Source organism: Archocentrus centrarchus, chromosome 16 (assembly GCF_007364275.1).
Source record: "Archocentrus centrarchus isolate MPI-CPG fArcCen1 chromosome 16, fArcCen1, whole genome shotgun sequence".
Taxonomy (NCBI): Eukaryota; Metazoa; Chordata; class Actinopteri; order Cichliformes; family Cichlidae; genus Archocentrus; species Archocentrus centrarchus.
This window is the reverse complement of record NC_044361.1, coordinates 9,582,297-9,604,667: the sequence shown is the minus strand read 5'-3', so window position 1 is coordinate 9,604,667 and position 22,371 is coordinate 9,582,297. Positions and strand designations below refer to the sequence as shown.

The 22,371-nt window shown below is 40.2% G+C and overlaps 1 protein-coding gene across 3 annotated transcripts in view; it reads left to right on the top strand.

Moving 5' to 3' along the window:
• Positions 1-22,371, top strand: part of vps13b (vacuolar protein sorting 13 homolog B) — a 313,875-nt gene that overhangs the window by 103,600 nt on the left and 187,904 nt on the right. For all 3 annotated transcript variants that reach the window (XR_004021152.1, XM_030749245.1, XM_030749244.1), the window contains exon 20: positions 19,456-19,565. Coding sequence is in view for 2 of the 3 variants with exons in the window: in XM_030749245.1 (XP_030605105.1) it covers positions 19,456-19,565 (110 nt within the window). In the remaining variant the exon portion in view is untranslated. The remainder of the gene's footprint in view (positions 1-19,455; positions 19,566-22,371) is intronic.

The window sequence follows — 22,371 nt, the reverse complement described above, 5'->3', positions numbered from 1 at the left end:
TTACTTGATAAGCTTTCTTTGTGACTGTGGAATAAACAACTGATCCTGAATCCTTTAAATAGATACAGAGTGGGTTATGACATACCTGTTGTTGATTTATTATGAATCAGGCTACACATCACTCTGATCTCTGTATACGAGTGACAAACAGGACACAGGAACATGACTAATATGAAACCACTGCAGCAGACCATGACGGAGTTAAAGTTCTACATTTTATGGACACTGAACATTTGGTCCTGAAACATCAGCTTAATAAACACCACTTGGAACTTGAAAAGAGCGCAGCATCATGGCCGTTTGTGGTTCTCCAGTTTAATCCATGTGAGTAATTACTAGCAGATTTTGAGGTGAAACACACAAAAATGTCACAGAAAACCCAATTACTGTGTGAGGGTACAGGCAACCTTTAAAGCACTATAATAAATGATCTGTTCTTTTACCTAAAAAGAAATTGTTTTAATGTTGCAGTTTTTTTTTCTTCCCAAGAATTTTACAGGAAGTCTTGAGTCAGGATCTCAGTATTTTGTGTGTTTGTGTGATTGTACTATACTGAACTGTTTATTGGCCATGGTTTGTCAGAATGACACAGCATTGGGTGGGGTGAGTGTGTACTGAGTTTAGTTAAAATTGGCTGCATTTTGGTTGCAAGTACTTCAGAAATACTAGACTTTATATAAGTGTGTGTCTCTGCTTTGCCACATGTGTTACATTGGTCACCAGGCTCTTCATCCTTGTGGTTTGCCCTTTGCAAGATGCCATAGCCAGGGAGAAAAACAGTGTGAGGCAGAGACGTATGTCAAGCACTGGGGATTTCAATATGGGCTATTAGGGCAGACAAACGGGCCAGGGCGCGTACATTTGGGCCGTCATATTATCATACACACACGAAATGGGAATATGACAGTGTTTGTGGCAGATTGGCATGAAACACTCAAAGTGTTTGATAGAAAAGCCTAAATGCAGTAAATGGAGTGTAACAGGATGTCGTTACTATGAAATGCGCAATTAGATTTCAAGTATCCTATTAACAAAGTTTCCACTCTACCAGAAATACTCCGATCAGTGCTGTTGTTTGCTGTCTTTATTCGTACGGTGGTAAATTCAGTGGTAAGAGGGTAACAAACCAAACAAACCTACACAATTGTGAGTTAACCACAAACGAAATGTTGAGGTTGGCAGGTCATACCAGCTGTGGTATGGAGAGCAATAGCCCAAAAGTCTTCTTCCTTAGTGATTTCCTGACGCATATCTGCTATAGTAATAATATCTTCAAGTAAAGAATCGGTCACTTAAAAGATACCAGGGCGCCTCCCTCTGGGACCTGTGGTTTTACTGGGGCAGCTCTCTGGGAGGCCAATAGTCCTTGTTTATGTGCGTGTTTCACATCTGTGTTTATCTGCAGCACCATTCAAAGAGTGGTGGCAGACAGATATATTTAGTAAACTGTCCAGATAAAGATTATTTATTTTCTTGGTTTAGTTTCCTGAACTAAAGCCTGTGTTAAAAAGTGGAACTGTCAGCATGGTTTTATGTGTGCGTTATTTAAAATGAGCATTTTGCTTACTATTTAAATGAATCCTGAGCATTTTTAGCTTACATGTGATTGATAGCTGCGTTGTCTTTGGCTGTGTTTCTCTTTTTTGAGCAACTTGCTTTTGTTTGTCACTCAGTGGCCTTAATCTTATGTTATTTCCTGCTGTCTCAATATTTGTGTACATGCCATAGAAGTCCTTTGTACTTTGTCCATTCTTCATTTTTTTTCCTCCTTCATTTTTCTCTTCTGCTCTTTGATAATTTGACTTTGCTCTTTCTTTCTTTTTTCTCATTCACCTCCTCGGCCCAAACTTCATTCCTTTTCCTTCAGCTATCCCCCCCATGTTCCCGGTTCTTGTCTTGGTTATCTGTTCTTTATAAGAAAGTCTTTCTGACCTTTTCCAGGTCCTATTACATCGCTGCCCCCTTGTGGTGGTTTGTCTTGCCTGAGCTCTCCCCACTGTCAAGTTGATGGTATACCACAGTGAGCAAAATGAACATCTTGAGACGGACTTTTCAGACTGATTAAAATAGAGTAGTATAGTTGAGTTATATTTAGTGAGATCAAGTGTGGATAATAGAGGCAAGTCCATGACCTTGCAAAGCTTTTTTTTAAGCACTTATTGAGTTTAATAAAGACTTACTTTCACATTTTAAGGGTTTTAAGGGTGTTTAAATAATTACCCTTAAAACCAATACAAATGTGATTTTAAGGGTAATTGAATATTACATGATTTCTAATTTGACTTGTTTTACATTTCTTAAACAGAATTAATTTTTCTGTGTTTTGTAAATTGGGAAACCTTCAGCCCTAGTTTTATTGTAGATATTACTTTGATACATACTTTTGACTTAGCAGTAGTTTACATAAGAGGTAGTACACATAATGAAGCCGATAACCCTAGTCAGCTGACTTTCACTGAGACAAGTACCCGTACAGCACTTTATAAATATGCTACATGGAAACACAGTCATAAACATATCTTGTGTTTGCCGTATACATGTATTTGTATGCGTGTGTGTGTCTGTGTCTGTGTCTGTGTGTGTGCGTGCGTGCGTGCGTGCGTGTGCGCGCTCTCTCATGCAAAAAAAAAAGTGTAAATGCACAAAGCAGAAGGAATGTAGCCATTCAGAGTTCCTCTCCTCTACAAATAAATATTTGGTGATGACAATATTGGAGATTTGTTAAACACGAGTAGGGTAATTTTCTAGTCAAATAAACCTCAGCAGTGGTGGTGGTGATGTCGGGGGGACCAGATGTCTCTGGCAAAAAATACACAATTATAGAGCAATATATGCTTATGGAGAGAAGTAGAGAAAACAATAGTTATGAATTAATATTTTTTAAATCTGTAATATTAATTTGTTCTTAGTAGACCTAATTCTTTTTTCTTACTCTGCCAGCTCTTTGTAATTGGCTTTTAGCAAAACGTACATTACAAATGGGTGAATCTTGTAGGTGCTGTCAACAGCTCTCTCTGTTTGAACATTTTAGGTTCTAAATGAAGCCGTGTTTTTTGTCAACAATGGCTATTTTTTGTAAAGCTGCTTTTAATTAAATTGGGTTTGCTGTATAGAGATTTATTCTTTCACAATAAATTTTACCACAGTATCCATATTAAGTAAATTTAATAGCCTAGAGCATCTCTTTCATAAGTGTGGTCTTGCTTTATTTGCAAAGCCATGTTTTTTCAACAACCATAAATATTACACAGTGAAATTATCAAAATTTGAGATCACAGTGCAGAGTTCAAAGTGATATTACAGTAATATTTCATGAAAACTGAACCAGACATGACTTGAAAGTCTGCTACATAAATTGAACTTTGTGAACTCCAAACTGCGTCTCAACCTAAACCTTACTTAATTTTAGTTACTTTTTTTTTTTTTTAATGTGAATTCAACGTTTCTTCCTCTCAACCTTTGTTTTTCCCTAACATAATTTATATTTATCATATGCAGCTTAAGAAACAAGATGTTAAAAGTTTGGATAACATTAGTGTACTATAAATATGCAGAGATTTACTCTTCATAATCCTTTACACTGATTAGTTGATTTAGAAATCACAGTGACAGTAGGGCTTTAAATACAGTAGATGTGCTTTTTCCTTAAACACACAACATCATGCAATATTTCCAATGGCCGAGCAAAGTGCAGCACAGCTCAGGAGCTCTCTTGTGCAATGCCTTCCAAGTTCTAAATTGATGATGTTGCTCGTGCATCCAGTAGAAACTACTGGCAGCAAGTTTACAGCAAGTTTGAGTTGGTATCAAGACCTCAGGCAGAGCCTTTTTCTGAAAACAGGTTTCCATTTAAGTCAGGTAGCTTGCTCTAGGTAAGCAATATAATATACATAAATTAGTCATATGTTTCTTTCACTAGCTCTACAGATCTTTTAAAGCTTTCTACTTGAGTTTAAAGCTTTATAAGTAGACTAAAATCCTGCTTTTTGAGGTTTTTGAGCTCCCTTTTTGCTCTGTCCTCTGTGGCTTCCTTGAACAGTGTGCTAAACCAAGTGGCGACTGGAGAGCATTCTGCGTCCTGTGTGAAAGCAGCTTAACACTTTACTCTAAGTCTTCCCAAAGGATCCTCAAGACTATTAGGGTAGGGAAGACAAGAAATTAGCCTAGTGTTTGGGACTGCCCTATTGGTGCCCAGACTACATCATCTGGTTCCACTCAACACAAAGGTGTGGTGGCTTTAAATGCAAGTCCTCAGTGTGGTGTAGAGGAGGACAGTCACCCAGCGGAGGGGTGTTGTTTACTCTGCTTGTATCTTGACCGAATGGCATGAAGGAAAGATTGACGGGCAAACTGAGAAACTGTTTTGTTGTTCAGTGCCCTTTTACCACAGTTGAGCATTACAATGCACGATACATAGTGTGTTATGTATGTGCCCCTATCACAGGTCCTTTGTGGTTGACAGCAATAGATGTAATCAGATGAAGCAAAGTATTTGAGACAGGTCATAGTGGGGTGAGCCAGCAGTTTCACAGATTATGTCCACACTCCCTAACTTTATGATGGGTTGGAATGAGGAGAAACCTAAGAGGGCTGGAGAGAGGTGAGGACCACAGGACAGCTTTAGTATCTGCAAACCCTAAACATGAAAATCTCCAGGAAAAATCTCACTGGAGATGTTTGCAGTATTTCTTACTAACATTTTCAAACAGTCAAGCATTGAATATTTCCACCAGCACCACTGCTCATGTCCCCAGGTCACTGCACAGATGTTTGAAGTTTCATGTTGTCAGTTCTGACATTGGTGACATGATCTTTTGTGTTTTAATCTGTGGACATATATGGAACTTTAAGTCATACACAGTATATAAATATGTCTACCAAGAGCCATTGCCAGACCTTATATTATAACTGGGTGTATGCAGCTGTGTAAAATAATGTAATGAAGCATTTTTGAAAATGTTTAGCTCATTATACCCAAAGGCACACAAGTAATCAGTTCTGTAATGCCGACTCTTAGCCTCATAATGCCCGTTGGTTATGACTCAGCAGCGAATGAGTAAACATTTAAATGTGTTTAAGAATAACTTTTTTATTCACAGTGTGCCCTGTCCAGATGTTCTCTACCCCAGCAGAGGACCAACAACACACTGGCCCTCACATACACTGGTATGGTCCATGGTGTGAGACTGAGAGATCTGTCACATGGCACGATAGCCTGCGTGCCTGAGGAGATGCCAAGGTTTATTTAAATAGCAATTCTAGTTAACGTTCTTGAAAGTGAGAGTAGCGATTTATTGTTTAGCTGTGAGTCTGTCAGTGAGATTCTTATTTCATGACTTGTCTGATAAGTCCAAGAAAAATAAACCCGCACCTGAGCTGGGTTTATAGGGCTGCCTGACGTCAGGTCCATTATCCACAGCATTGACTGCATATTTTTTTATTCCACTACATTCTGGTGTGCGTGTGTGTGTGTGTGTCCATGCATGACTATACCTAATGTCTGTTGTTTGTGTATGATATGCGTGTTTGCCAGTGTAAGAAATATTTTTACCCCTCCAACACGATACAAAAGGTAGATGTGTTCACTAACTGCCACGCATGCTCCTGGTAAATTATGTGGCATTACATGTAATACTACTGACCACTTCTAAGTATAGTGGAGTGACGTCTAGAGACATGAATTTAACACCGTAGGAAGAAAAGAATGGAACTCATTTTCTTTGAAACACTGAATGTCCAAAATTAAACCATAAATCAAATCATCGTGGTATGTATTTTTGTTTTTTCAGGTATATATGGCTCTTATAATAATGATGAAGCCCTATCTGAAAAAAAGGAAAATGTTACGCATTTTGCAACGCTTGTGTAATTTTGCTGTACGTTCCTCATTGTTCCTGACTTGAAGCTTGAGCCAGGTGTGTGACATCATGGGGGTAAGGTTCATGTCTTGGATGCTTTGCTGCAGCAAAGCTGCTATTTTGCAACAGTATCTTCTGTTTGATCTAACATCGTTTCAGGGTCCTGACCTCACAGCAACCAAAACACAAGTTGAACACAATCCTTTAAAGTTAGGTAATGTACTGAGGACCATTGTTGACCATCCCTTGGGCTTGGAAAGAGAGATCAGTTCATTTCAGCCTGTTGTCTGGTCTTTATTACTCAGCTCCTCTGGAGCACAAAGAGTTGACTAGCTGCATCCAGCTCAGGGGTGGGATTCCCAAAAGCATATCATCACCAGAGTCATATTAGCGCATTTTCTTACGGTGAAAGTAAGACAGTCTTAACACTCAGATATGGTTTCCCCTTGCTTCTGGGGAGGCTTAGATAGATAAGTTGCCAATGGATGAGAACAGGATTGCAAAGACTGTTTAATGTAACATTATCCTCCTAATTTAAAACACTGGTTCTCACTTTAAAGAAAACAAAATGCATCAAAGAGTCATTCCAAAATGGCACAATGCAAGAAAACAAAAAGTGTTTCTTGTATTGAGACCATCAGTGAATACAATAAAGTGGAGAGAAGTGTTTCACAATTATTGTTGCACAGTTATTCATCAGTTATTGGATGTTACAGTATAGACCCTGCAGATGACTGTATGATTAATGGGACTGAAACAGCACTGCGGTTAATTTTTTTTTTTATCCCATGTGTTATAGTTAGCAAAAATGAATGCTGCATTTGGCATTGTTTCAGCACCATTATAACACAAATAGTAGCTGGCCTTTGTAAGTTTTTTTTAACCTTCTCTTCTGTTGTGTGACATCAGTATCCACAACATTTCCATGATGCTGACGAGTAAAATCCTAGTACTCGCTTTCACACATTTTCCATACTAGAAGTCTTTGCGCAGCAAAACTGAAAAGAAGCAAAGAACTGGAAACATGAAACTAATGACATGGTCCCATTACTAGACCCTTTTAAAACTTTAAAACCCACAGATTACACCGTACTAGACAAGCTTACATTTTTCTGTATTTGTCTCAGAGTCAATTCTTTCATCATTATATTCATCAATCCATTTTCTTAAAAACGTATTTTTTTCTGAACCATTTGCAACCTAAGCTGATTTGAATTTAAAGCCAATTAATTTTTTATTAAAATGTCATTTGCATAAATTTGCAATAACTCATGATTACTCTGAGCTGTCAACTGAAATGTCGCTATATGTTACATACTCCCTATCATAAAAGATGGCAACCTATAACTGGTCTGTGACAAGTGTGTACCCTGTTATATGCCATTCAAGCCTCAGCAAAATCACACTCTAACTCATTTGAAATGTAGCAAGAACTTGATAGATAGTTGAAGGATTGAGTGAGATGGTTGTGAGGCTGCTGCTACCTGTCTGTGTTTGCCTGTTTATAGCACAAGTCTTTAGGAAGTACAGTTAAAGAACAAAGAGGAGTAGTCGGAAGAGTAAAGGAAGACATGAGTAAGATCAGTTTGTGGTTGGTTTGTATTTAGCAAATCTCCCCTTGCTTCCCATCCCATGTGAGTGATGCTCGGGTGGAGGGAGGACTTGTAGAGAGGATAAAGGTTGATAATTGTGTTCCACCAGTGGAACTCCTTTGATGTGGATTGTTTTTTTCTCTGAGGATCTCTGCCTGGACTCATCCCCCTCCAGCAGCTGTGCACTGGGCAGCCAGCTGTAAGAGCAAAGAGGGTGAGATGTCTGGAGGTGGAGTGTCCCAAGGTGTGCACAAACACACACGCACTCTTGGCCTTGAACCGAAAACTAAAACGCTTCCTACCTGATGCTATAACTATATTTCTGTTCATGATGATAAATGCATTTTAATTTTTCGCACATTATTTTGTAGGCAAACATTACTGGAAGTGTGTTTACCTTTTCAAATACCATTTCAAATATACGTGTAAACATACTGTGTGTAAACACACAGTCTCAACACTGTTGCCTTGTTGCAATCGGTGTTGGAGGTAAATCTGTGCAAGCTCAAAAATTCCTCAAAAAGATTCTACAAATACAAACAATTTGTATCCTTTCAAGTAGATACTGTACAGATACCAAAGATATACTGTACACTTGCACATCAACCTACCAGCCAACATTTCCTATTTGACTTTCACATACAGAGTATACACAGTACACATAGTACAAGGTGCAGGTGCCTTCTAGCACCATTTACCAGTGTTATTGTAATGGGCAACTCCCTACACAGCTTAGATAGTATGTGTAGACAAAACGGCAAAGATGAAAGCAGGATGGAGATTCAAAGGAAGGTGTGGTGTTGCCAAACTTCACAGCTTGCCCTTTAGCCGTACAGTTCATTAATGTAGATCAGAAATAACACGTTGAGCATAGTACAGTCCCAGATGGATGTTCGTGTATCAGAATACCACCTTGATCATTTGCAATTTATCGTTCTACCAAAGGCAGTTAGAAGTTTTGCTGCCTGGATGAAGATGAATATGGGTCTATGATTTTCACCCTTTCTCTTTGAGAAATCAGAGCAAATTGCCCCTTAAACTTCTTCTTTAGCGTACTCTCATTCTTTTTTCTTTTTTTTTTAACCTTCTCTTTCTCTCTCACTGCCCCCTCTTATTTTGCTCTAGTGCCTCAGGCAGTTGTGTTCATTAACCCTGGATGTAATTATTTTTGTTTTAGTCTCATATTGCTGACATTTCAACTCAGGGGCTCCTCAATCAGGATTAACCCAAACCGCAAGAAATCACACTTCACAGCCTTTTCTTACAGCAGCGCTTGTTGCCTCCAATTTCAGTCAAATTAAAGGTTTATTTTATCTAGCCGTTTTCTAGGTTTTTTTTTTTTTTCTTCACTCAGGCCCTGTACCATGAGAAAACAAACCAGGCTGCTTGCCTTTGATTTGCTGGTTGCTAGTGGCTTTCTAAGTATCCTCTACTCTCTTTTTCCCTTTGTAGGCACAAAGCAGTCCTCTGTACAAGTGCTGGTACTAAAGATTGAGATCACGCAGGTGGTAGCAGTATAACCAGCTGCTATGAAGGAAACTTCTCTCATATATTTATTTACTGTGCAGCATTAAAATTGTAGTCTGCTGCTTGTATTTGTGTTTTTCATATGATTTTGGCTTTAAAATCATTACATGTAGGACTACACAGCATGTAAATATTTACAGTTATATGTGTGTTTCAGTGCATTATAATGTATATCTTAATGTATAACTCTTCTCAGAGTTGTGTTTCCCTCACTTTGCCTTGGGGGCCTTTAGGTCCACAGGAACCCGCAACTCATCCTCCTGCCCTAGGGGCTCTTAGTCTCAATACAGTAGTAATAAACTATCATCACTCTGAGTCAAGTGTGCGTGTGTCAGCCAGACTGTTACTACAAATGTCTGTGTGCAGCAGTAGTCATAGACCAAGCGGTAGTTGTATAATCTCATCACTCTGAGTGGTCCTCTGGGGGTCCTGGACTCCTCACGCTGTGTGTGGTTTGACCTTTAGTGACCTTCCAGCCCCCCACATGCCCATTAGATAAACAGGCAGTAAACACAGTCAGCCCCAGCACTGCTCTCTTCCCTTCACAGCATATACAAGACCTGCAGATGAAAGGACTTGTTCCCGACACTAATAACCACGAGACATTAGCTCCCATCAACCTCCTCTGGCTCATAATCAAAAGTTGAGCCACTATATTCATAGTATTTCTAATAATAGTAGACATCCTAAACCCTGAACTTGAAATGTAAAATTATTCCTCCCTCAGGTAGCGGTAAGTTTTGCACTATAAAGTTGTGACGCATTTTGAGTTGTGCGGTAACATGGTATCACAAGAAAATATATACAAGCCATTTTCTTGGCAGTCTTGGATTTGAGGAGTAAATGTATGGTGTGGATTTTATGCAAAGGACCAAGTTCTTGATCTACATTTTTTAAAGTTTGGTTTAGTTAATGCTACAATCCTACAGGAATACTGAACTTAGAGGTAGCGATTTCTTGATCTGTTGATTGTTGCTCTTATCAGAGCTGTTGTACTATGCCAGTTCATTGTCCTCATAAGAAATTATGTATCTTCCATGTTGGAGTAAAAGTCTGTTTGTCACTGTGTTTTGAGATAATGTTATGATTTAATTTTATTCAACAAAATCTTAACAGTTTTTCTCCATCATGCGTCCTATGCTTCTCTTAATTAAAAAAAAAAGTCTGTTCTTCTTTTTGTGGATTTCAAGGTTCAAATCAAGGTTAACAAATCCATGTAGACATGTTGTCCTTTTTTGGAACACCTTGGGATTTATCCCATTGCTACATTCAAATATACTCATTGGGCACTTTGTTAGGTACATCTGTTCAACTGCTTGTTGACACAAATATCTCATCAGCCAACTTTCCAGCACCTTGTTGAATTTATGCCACAATGAATTAAGTCAATTCTGCAGGTAAAGGATGATCAAGCTGGTACTAACAAGGTGTACCTAATAAAGTAACTAGAGTGTGTATGTTATCTCCTGTTTTCATCAGCTGACAAACATCTAAGAAGAAGCATCTTTTTTTCATTTTTGTGAGAATATGTGTCCTTTCAAATGAAGGGATGATTGAAATAAGAAGGTGTCCGTGTCCATGGATTAGAGGCTGAAGGATAAGTGCAGCCTCTTTGGCAATCGCTGCTGCTGCTACTTTTCTACCTTCAAAGACTTGTCTCATATACCTTCCTCCCTTTTTCCTTTCACTTGATCCAACTCTTTTCTCCCACCATTTCCTTTTTTTGTCCCTTCCCCTCCCTTGTGTTCTTCATCACTATCACCCCTCCATCTTTCTCCCCTCCCTGTTTGTCCCACCAGTCTGCAATAAGCTAGTTTGAGGAGCATTTCAAATGTGTTTAGAGTAGCTGACTCATCACTGCTTTTGTGCCATGGTTTGTTAATGTAGGGCAGCTGATAGTAGTTTGGAAGTTCTGGGTTGCAGGTGGCTTAAGCATCCTTTATTTATGTGTGTGCGCAAAAGTACATGCCTGTCTGTATGTGTGATGTCTGACTGTATTTAATACAGTTCTTGTGGGCATAAACACTTCTTCTTTATCATCAGTGTGTGTGCAGACAGGAGTGACATCTTCCAATAACAAGAAACACACTTGGCCTTTACTTTCCTGTTGGTGATGAGTGTTCAACTCATGTCTTCATTCAGCAGTGGCTAATAACAGGCCAAAGATGTGAAGGAGCTCTTTCTCTGAAGCTCCAGGACACATGCACACGCACAAAACTACACGTCCTTGACAGTGTAGTGTCATCTAGATGAGTTTTCATGCAAGGGTGAAGGTTTGGGGTTTAACTTAGACACCAGTGAGTGAATATTAATCACTATGTCTATCCTAATCAACCAAAAAGATTCCCGGTATCCCATTTTAGCCACAAGCTTATGGTTGGAAAAGATCTTCATGTGTCTAAAACAGCCGTATATAATTTGTCTTCACTTTGCTGTCATGTCTTGAAATATTTTTCTCCATCTGCTGACTTCTAATTGTTCAGTTGTAATCATCCTATCTCAGCTTGAGCTCATCCCTTATAGCGTTGACACTGCAGTGACCCCCATCCTGGATAAGGAAATGCAGCCAATCAGAACTAGAATTTCAATATACTGTACACCCCTTCATCCCCCTATCCATCCGACCCTGCATAGCAGCTAAAATAGCTCATCCTGAAACCATTAGACCAAATTGCTAAATGGTTCAAATGTGCAACCACTTAAGACTATGTCTTTAAGAGTAGTAATCTTCAATCTACTGTGGCAAGCAAGAAGATGGGGTGGATAGTCAGAGTGGGAACTGAGAGATGCACCCATAGAGACTGAAACTAATGAAAGAGAGAGTGAAGAAGGGGTTAAGATATATTAACTACAAAAAAAAAACAAAAAAAACCTCCCCATTCCCATGTTTGTTGCTGTGGAGTGAAAGTGTAAAATTAAATAAATGGAAATGTACAACAGTGTCACATTGATATTGAGGTTAAGAATAGAGCAAATTTCACATGCGGGCACTTTGTATTTTGCTGATTACAAGTAGATGAAGTAAATAATGATAAAAAATATTCAAAAAATTATTTCATATACAGACTTAAAATGCAGGATAAGTGATTAGTTGCCCATTTCATAATCTTGACACAGAATTTTAGAGACACACACTGATGGCCAGGCGCCTGTGAAGAGGACTTGAGACTAACTTTAACTGCTTGTTGTGAAGCTGTGATTCACTGGCAAACATGCTGGTTTAGGAGATTAGTAGTCATGTAACTGACTTGAATGAACTTATTTGAATAAACTCAAGAAAATCCCAGTTTTCTCTTCATGTCCTGAAGGATTTACTTTGTATTTCGTGTGTTTTCCCAGGAAGAAATCCTCTTGTGTCCAGACCCCTACCCCATCCCCCACCCTCAACTATTTCTGGCAGCAGCTGCAGCGTTTTCTTTGGAATACGGTAGCAAACATAAGCAGTAATCAACTGAGCATCCATGGAAAAGCATTTTTTAATGCTGGCCGTGGTCTTTTATTGATCTCTGATGAGTGTAATGCAAAAATGTCTCATCATCGACCCCTTATCACTTCAAGAATATTTCAAATAAACTAAACTTCAGTCATGGACTAAGCAGACAAATTGCTTGACAGAAATATTCAGACCAGCTGAGTAGATGACAGCCATAGCAATATGCAGACAGATACAGAAGATCGTCTACATATTACTGTGCTAATCTCAGTTTCTTAAAAGCAGCATTCCCAGCTTCCCAAGCGACCCCAGATCTCAGACAGAAGACTTTGATCTGTCACTGAGATCATTACTTAGTCTACTGAACTGACAAAAGGCCAAGCTGAGAGACTGAGGGAACAGGATCTGCAGAGAGGTGGAGAGATCTGAAGGTAATTAAAGACAGCATTTTGTCCTTGATTTTCCTGTACACTCTCTAAAAGACTGAGAGCTGTGGAGCGAGCTGAAAGGGATAACTGGAGAAGATAGTTGAGCAGCTGTCATGTGGACGTTTGTTCCCAAATACCGATTATAAAGGTGGTCAGCAACTCCAGATATTATATTTCGGATGAGTAATAAAAAGAATTGCAAAAACAGTCGATAAGTGATATTAGAGAAAAGAGGAAAATCTAATGCTAAATGCTAAAATCTGAATAAAAGAAATATACATATCACTCACCTAAATATTGTTGTAGACCAAGCATGCCCCTTTGTGGCAATGACACTCCCACAATGGCTGCATCAGACGAAAAGCACATACTTTTTGACCTAGCATACAAATTCAATCACCCATGGGGCACATTCAAACTAGTCTGATCAACAGACCCCACCCCACAAACTATAGGATATAGAAGACTCACTGTCAAGGTCCCAGTGTCAGACACCATAGGATACCCATGAAGGGCCTATGTCCATGCCTCACACAGCTGATTTGATGGAATGAAGGTGACCTACACACTATTTGGGAAATGAGTTTCATGTTGTGACTGATTGTTGTGCATATTCATGCTATTTAGATTCTCTTCTCTATATTTCATCTTCCTTTTCTGCTTTACACTTACTTTGATTTGTGAGCATCATTAAGAGCTGCTGTGTTTCTGACATAGAAACTGTTTCCAATTTTTTTTTTCCCCCCAAGTTGTTACTATTTGTATAAAGACTGGCCTACATCATTACTTGGCAATATATTTCCTTTTTATGGACATTATTAGCCTCAGGAGTATAACATAATTGCAATTTCACGTAAACTTAACATTTTGCCATTTGCAAATAGCCTTTTCGATTTGTTAGTGTAATTCATATAAAATACTTGGAAGCAACCCCACCTAATGGCAGACATTAACATGCTTTACTCCCCCTATCCTCATGACAAACTGAAAGAACTCGGCTTGAACTGCAGAGAAAGCCCATGAGCCAACTAAATGATAGCAGTGATAAGGACTTTTCAAGGTAAGTATGCAAAACTCAAGCTTTCTGTGGGAAAGCAGCAGCAGAAGCAGAAGTCTGTTTATTTTAATGAGCTCAGAAGTGTCTCTCCTGTTCCCCTTACATTATACTGGGGCTCATTTAGAGTTCACACAGTGCACTGTATGTCCATGATGGATATGGTAATGATACATTAATGCAATCAGGACCAAGTCTGTTTTGTCTCTCATTAAGAAAGCTAGCTATCTTGCTGACAAGGGCCAGGTCACATTTGGTCGTGACTATAAGCATTTTCTATCGGTGAGAGAGACCAAGAAAAGAGACAGCAGCTGGAATACTCCAAATCAGACCTGGTTGGGTTTCAGTAGTGGTATAGACAGCAGTTGTACCGAGCTTGATTGTCTTTTCAACACTGTGCGCATTGATGTGGACTTATGAAGGCTAGGAGTCAAGTAGAAGTGGGAAATGTATGACTATAAAGCCTCTTATCAACATCTGGAGCTGGACAGAACTGCTGTTCTGTTGCTTCAACCCCCTCGTCTGACCTCACTACTGGCCTGCAATATATCCTATGGATGTCCAGATGTCCCATGGTCAGCTGTTTGCTGTGTGGTCTGTTTTATGCTATTTAAGACACCGTGTAGAAGGTATTCAAAAATATAGAGACTAAATTAAATTGTAGATGAAAGTAGTGAGTGGTGGCTTTGATCACAGTTAAAATGATGTTAAAATTTACTCTTTTTTTTGGTTCAGATCCTACTTTACTTACTCTGAAGTACACTTAAGTATCTTTTGAAATTACTCTTTTGTAACTAGCTTCAAATACTATGTGTACATATTAACACTGAATTATGCATACACAGAGAAAGTGTGCTACTGTTGACTCAGGCACCACCCAGAGCTGTCCCAACAACAGAGCTGCAGCATGTTCAGTTGTCTGGAACAAAACAGCCGGCCTGAGAAATGTTGGATTTCAAGCTCAAAATAATGACTCACCAAACGCAGTCGATGGGAACAGGGATGGACCTCTTCCTGTGGATGAGCCCTGTACTCACTTCATGACTGCATAATAATGCATATACATGTTGACATACAGTGTCCAGATGTAGACGCATGTATTTTATACATATCTGTACACAACAGTTTTGAATTATATAGTTTATGAACGTTAACTTTTCAAACATGCACAGCACATTTTACTTCTTATCCAGACTTGGATGGTGATACAGCCAGTTCACAGAACATTGCACGTATGGAGACACACTGCAGTGATCCTATAAATCATACAGATCTGTGGCTTGGCACACTGACACACTCACATTGAGTCACTCACTTATCATAAAGATTAGGAAAATGGCTTCTTGAAATAGTACTCTTTCATCATCTACTTTTTCTTTTTTTTTCCTGATTTTCAGTCTCCTTTTTTTCAGTTTTTCTCTTTCTTTGAATGTATATCTGTGCCTCTTCCTTTCACTTTATTTTTAGAACTTATTTCTGCCTCTGTTTGACTTTTTCTTTCTACCTTCTGTTGATTTTCTTGCTGGCTGAGTCACTTTACAGGTTTCTTCCTCCTTATTACTGTTACTGTACCCACAGCTATACTCAACCTTTACGAGGTGGGTCTAGCCTGTCAGCTGCAAGCTACCGCAGTTGGGTCATATTGAAAGACACACACACATACACTTAAGGCTGTAGCCTTATATATTCTGCTAAAAGCACACACACATGTACAAACACACATACTGTATATACCAGCTTCCAGTGCAGAGTTAAATAGACCCAGAGTGAGAGCAGGCTTTCCATAGAGCAGGGTCTGTTTCCAGTCAAACTTGCCTGTGTCCTTCCTGAGCCCCTGGGCTCCTGTGGCGGCATTGCCCTGGGCTGCTGGGTCGTAGCTCAGCAGGGGAACAGCAGAGAAGTCAATGTGTGTGAGAGAATGGCGAGTGTGTGTCTGTCTCTGAGAGAGCAAGAAAGTGTGTGGCTCAAGGGGATGTTCTCTGTTGTACAGCTCATATGAAATGGATCCAAACAGAAACACTTATGTTCATAAGGAAGCACACACACACACACACACGCAAATATCATATGTTGTAAACAGTGTTTTTTGCACCCACCCACACACAGCTGAGTTCCTTTTCATTGGTGTCAGCAGCTCCAACTCTCTTTCTCTGTCTCTCACACACACACACACACACACACACACACACACACACATACACCAGTAGAACACCTGTCGGGCTGCACGGCTCACTCCAGGACACCTTCGAGTCATGAGCTCATCGGAAAAGCAATTAAAGGCAGTGTAGGCCCCGCACGCTGGCGTAATGTTTTGTTTTGCTACTTGGCTTCGAAATTAACCAAACCTGTCAGAAGTCATCTGGCTGACGCGGGCTGGGCTATATTTATTTATTTTCTGTTGGAGAAGCTGGACGCAGGGTCCCTGCGCTGCCTCACGTCCAACAATGAAGTGATTCTGAGGGGGCGATTAGCTGGCTGAGACATGAATCCTCCCCCCACTGTCTACCTGGGGGGTGATTGGAGAGCACCTCCCACCTTGCCTGCCTATTACTCTGATGTTGGGGGTCATTGCCCCATAGTTGAGAGGCTGTGCCCTCTGCAACCCCCAATCAGGGCTTTGGTCCCCACTGTGGGACTTGGTTTTGAACTTGCACTGACCTAACCACTCCCTGTTGATTAAATTTCATGGTTGCAGGGACTGAACAAAAGCAGATTTTACATTTAGAAAAGTCAATCTATAAACTATGTAGCCTGATGAAAAGACAGTATGAAGATGCAAAAATGTGTGGCTGATTGTTTACAAAGATTTTTGACCCAGAAATAAGAGAGACTGACAAGAACATAGACAGGGCTTAAAGGTCAGAGGCCTTCTCTCAGTCGGGCCTACTTAGATGTAGCCTCAGGCTGTGACAGGCAGCAGTAAGCAAACACCAATAGCCCTGTGCTCTCTTTTAACTACTGGCCTTAAGCTACTGAAGAAAAAAAAAAAAACACCTTTGGCATTAATAGGTCCGCTGTGGTTTAGTCAAAGTAAGTGTGTCTTCACAGATGCCTGCATGTATGTTCTGTGACTGTATGTATTTTCAGAATCTCAGCCACTCAGGAGTTTTGCTGTGTTTTCTTGAGGAATCATTTGGGAAGTAAGAAAAACACCTTTGTAATCATTGTCATCACTTTTTTTGTAATTACCCATATGCCACCCTGTTAGAGTGGAGAAAAACAACAGTTAGCCTGCTGCCGAGGTCGCCCTCTAAACACTGCAGGCCGTTTCACGGTCCTGCCCGCTTCAAAGGAGGTGCCACTCTCTGGTAGTTATGTCAACACAATGATGAAACAAGAACACACTGTGTATAGTAAAGCCTTGGTCTTCAAAGCCTCAAGAGCAAGGTCAACACATATTTTACTTTTGTGTCACCATCACACTAGCGGGGCGGGGGGGGGGGGTTGTTTGCTCTGTTAATCTTAGAAAAAGAGGTTTTTGAGTGGTGCTATGATGTATAGACATGGTCGTGGCTGTCCTGAACAGATGCCCAGCAGACATGACACACAGCCACAGTAAGAGTACAGCTGCTGACATAACACTGTACACTTCAGGTATTTAAGCAGCCAAATTAGAAATCTTCAAGGAAGCTGACAAATAAGCTCATCTGATAAGTGATGATAACTTATTTCTGTGTGTTTGTTTATTTATGCTTAATGCTAAATGCAGTTGTGCCAAGTGATCCCCTTTAAAAGATTAACCTATTCATAAACTATCCTAAGATGAACCTGTGTGCAGTGTTATTGTTCTTATTTAGGTTTCTAGTGCTAAAGAAACATGTGCCAGTCCAGTCCATCTTATAGACCACGATTTAGGTTCTTTAACACATCTTCACTGTTCGTCTTGCTCCCAGCCTTCTGGGTCCTATACGGCTTATGCTGTTCTGAGCTGCAGCAAAACCACTTGAAGTTGGGCCCCAGAACTCCAGCCACAGCCAAAGCCTATTAAGAAGCCACACTGTGGTATAGAAGTTCAAGCCACAGGACTGAGGTTATGATTCCTCATCAGGAGGGGGGAGAGAGGTGGATGGGGAAACAGTGAAAACACTGGGGTGGAATTGATGGAAGATGGATGCATAGATGAAGCAATAGAGGAAGAACTCTGAGTCAGTTTGACTTTATCCAAGGAGAATGCTTCCCCTTTGCCCAGAAAGGATTGTATACTAGTAATAAATCATGGTTGAGGAATAAAGTGCACCCGGTGAATAATATGCACACAAACCTAGTACTGACCTGTGCATACGCTATAAAATAGTATACTGTACATGTACATATTAAAGCTTTCACACCTTACATACAGACTTAGGTACGTATTTGACAGTATGAACACAAAGACATTGCTCTTTCTTCCAGTCCTACACATTTATTTTGCACTGCAAACACACACATACATACACAAGTTCACAGGCCATAAATCACTAAATGTTGTAAAAGTGGAGCAAATTAGAACAGTTTTATTTGTATTGTTCACAAGGAATAATGGAAGAGGGAGTTGTTCCTGCCAAGCTACAAAGCTAGTGTAACAAAAATGTGCGTGCATGTGTGCGTGTGTGTGCGTGTGTGTGTGTGTGTGTGTGTGTGTGTGTGTGTGTGTGTGCATGCTAGGGGAGAGGCGGTTCTAATTCTGCTTTGTCCATACTTTGGAGACACTAAAATGTTAGGCAAAGCAGCAGGCAATCAAGCTTTGTTGGAGGTGAAATGCACACACAAACACACACACACGCACACATATTTGCCTCAGGGCCTGAAACAGAAGACACGGGTCTTGTCTAAAGCTCCCTTAAACTGCTGAAAGTCCTTCTAGAGCTGAAACATCCTCCTATCGTCATGCTGGGACATTTCACGGCACGCCAGAGACCTTATGCTAATCCTGCCGGCATGGGAATCATTATTGATAGGATCCTAATGCATTACCTCAGGGTCCGCTTATTGTTGGTAAAGATTATTATTTAAGAGTAAACCAAAACCCAGAGAAAGTCTTGAGTTTCATAGAAATTTATCAAAGGAAAATGTTATTCTTGGCTTAGCGTGATACCACTTTGAACAGCGCAATTGAAACAAACTGTCCTCATCACTGCTCTCAGTACCCACCAGCATTTGGACACAGTTTATTATGCACACCAGTGGAGGAACCTTACTCTCAGTCACTTTCACTCATTGGTTATATTAGCTTGCATTGATTGCACATCAATATTCCTCTTATTCTGCAGAAATTGCAGAACTTTGTCCATGTTCACATAGTCTCCATATGAGTTAATGATTTTGTGCATCTCTTTATCTGGATTCTGTTGACTAAGTTATATTGATTACTGAAGTCAAACATCTTCAAAAAAACTGCTTGAGTGCTGTCAAACGACTGCGCTCCAGCAAATTTAATTTTGCAAATGCAAACAGATGTACAGCAAATTGTTTGCTGTCTTTTTTCTTCTTTTTTTGGAAGCACAACAAATGTATCATTGGTTTGATTTTCTTTGTCTTCAGTGTTATATTACTAAAACTCTGATTTTGTATGTGTGTTTTCCAGGTGCAGTTCTGCTGGTCAGTGTCCAGGGCATAGCTATCAATGTGGACCCAATCGTCTGCACATGGCTGCTGTATCAACCTCATAGAGCAAGCAGCAGACAGCAGCAGCAGGTACTTGATCCATCTTCTCAGTCTGTCAGCTTCTCTTCAAGGCCCATTGTCAGTTCAGCTGTCCGTTTTCTGCTAGTTATCTAAAGTCACATCATTATCAAAGCAGGCTAGAAATGGTAGTCCCAACATCCCTCTCTCCAGTAACATTTTCCATATCCTTCTTGGGTGGGATTCTGAGATGTTCCTGGGCTTGAAAAGATATAGACTCTGTCCACCAGTGAGCAGTGTTGGCATCCATCCATCCATCCATCCCCTTCCACTTATTTGGGGCCAGGTCACGGGGGCAGCAGCCTAAGCAGAGAAACCCAGACCTCTCTCTCCCCAGCCACCTCCTCCAGCTTATTCAGGGGAACACTAAAGTGTTCTCAGACCAGTCGAGAGATTTAATTTCTCCAGCATGTCCTGGGTCTGCCTCGGGGCCTCCTTCCAGTAGGAGATGCCCAGAACACCTCACCCAGAAGGTGTGGAGCAGCCATCCTAGTCAGATATCTGAACCGCCTCAACTGGCTCCTTTCGAGTAGCTACTCTGAGTCCTTCTCAAATGACCGCACTCTTCACTTTATCTGTAAGTGAGAGGTCACCCATCAGAGAAAGCTCATTTCTGCCACTTGTATCTGCAATCTTGTTCTTTCTGTCACTACCCAAAGCTCATGACCATAGGTGAGGGTGGGGACATAGATTGACCAGTAAACCAACAGCTTTGTTTTTACATTCAAGTCAAGTCAAGTCAAGTCAAGTCAAGTTTATTTATAAAGCACATTTAAAACAACGACGTTGACCAAAGTGCTGTACAAGATCTGTAACCCCAAGGACTATACTAAATAAAAATAAAAATATATAAATAAATAAATAAAATAATAAAATAAAATAAATAAATAAAAACATTAAGAACAATAAATAACATAAGAAAATTAAAAATTAAAACGTTTAAAACAAGTACCATAAAATACCATAAAACAATCATCTAAAAGGAGGTAGCACTGCAGCCAAATGCCAAGGAAAAGAAATGTGTTTTTAATAGAGATTTAAATGTGTGTATCGTCTGAGCTGTGCGGATATGGAGAGGTAGATCGTTCCATAGCTTTGGTGCTGCTGCTGCAAAAGCTCGATCACCTCTCTGTTTTAGTCTAGTTTTAGGCCTCTGTAAGAGCAGCTGGTTCGATGACCTCAGAGCTCTTACAGGGGTGTGACAGTGAAGCAGCTCAGACAGATACAAAGGTGCCAGTCCGTTTAAGGCTTTAAAAGTAAGCAATAAAATCTTAAAATCGATTCTAAAACGGACAGGGAGCTAGTGAAGGGATGACAGGACTGGGGTAATGTGTTCATGCTTTTTTAAACCGGTTAAAAGACGAGCTGCCGCATTCTGGACTACCTGCAGGCGGCGCACATTCAGCTCGCTCTTTACCACGATTGACCGGTGCAGCGTTCACATCACTGCAGCCACAGTCCTAATCCGTCTTTCAATCTCCCGCTCCCCTTTTGCCCACTCATGAAAAAGCCCCCGAGATACATAAACTTCTCCACTTAATATATCACACATTACTTGTTACTTGTTTTAAACTAATCCATTATGTTATTTAATTACTCCCTGAAGGTATCAACTGTTTACACTACTTGGGAAAGACCCTCATTCACCTAAACTCCACCTTTGTATGGGCATTTGTAATTTGTGTTTGTAAACTACTGGCAGTATGTATTGCACTCACACAGTTAGTCTAAATAAGCACCTGAAGTGAGTGTACATGTCTCTAGTTCTTCCTCTTTTGGTCCCGCCTTCTCTTTCCCAACAATCTTTTTCCATGTGCTCTGCTCCCTGTCTTCCATCCAGTCTCTCTCTATTTATTTGACAGGGGTCGTGGTGATGGTTATGGACATTGAATGCTCTGTGCACACACTTCACACACACTTGTAGACAAGCTTAGTCTGATTGTCTGGGATATAGCACAGGTTCACTCCATAAAGCCACAAAAATATATATGGTCAATAAACATATACTGTAATACTTTTTTTTTTCCCAATGAGTTGCTCTGTTTTCTGCCCCTTTCAGTTTTGAAAGATGTGTGTATGTGTCCAACAAAGAGAAGGAGTTAATTGCACCAACTCCTTTTGCTGGAGGTTGTTAGGATATGGGAGTAAACAGATGTTATGAGTTGAACTACAGCCAGTGTGAAGGATACACAGCACCGGCTGCCGTGTCTGTATGTAGACATGCTGCAGTGTGTTACTGTATGAATGTCTACCTCAGCTGCCTGCCAGGGCCACTTCTCAAGGCCCGACTGGTTTAGACAAGACCTTCATCTGAAGGCCAGTCAACAGCATGTGAAGGACAGTGGAAAGGACACTGACTGGTTTGGGTCAAGATGGCAGGAAATGCTGAAAAATAAGGAAAATTGGGCAAGCAAGGGAGTATTTTGAGGTATGGCCTAAGAGAGAAGGAAGTATGTGTATGTGTGACATGAGGAGAATTTTTGACTTTATAGAAAATGAAAAAGTGGAGAAAAGTGGAACCGAGGAAAAGCTGATAAACAAATGAAAGTACTGAAGAAATGATTAGCATAAACAATGGAGAACGGGCATGGGGCATCTGAGACATAGTGAACGCATTTGGAAAGAGGTGAAGAAACATATACATACAGTATAGATACCAAGAGAAATAATGTCAGAGGAGAGAGAGAGAGGGCAGCAGAAATCAGATAAATGCAGTGCAGGGATGGTTGGGGAAATGGGTATTGAAGAGAAAGGGAAGAAGAAGAAAAAAGAAGGTTGAGAACCAAATAGGCATTTAACTTGGCTGTTTTCAACACTC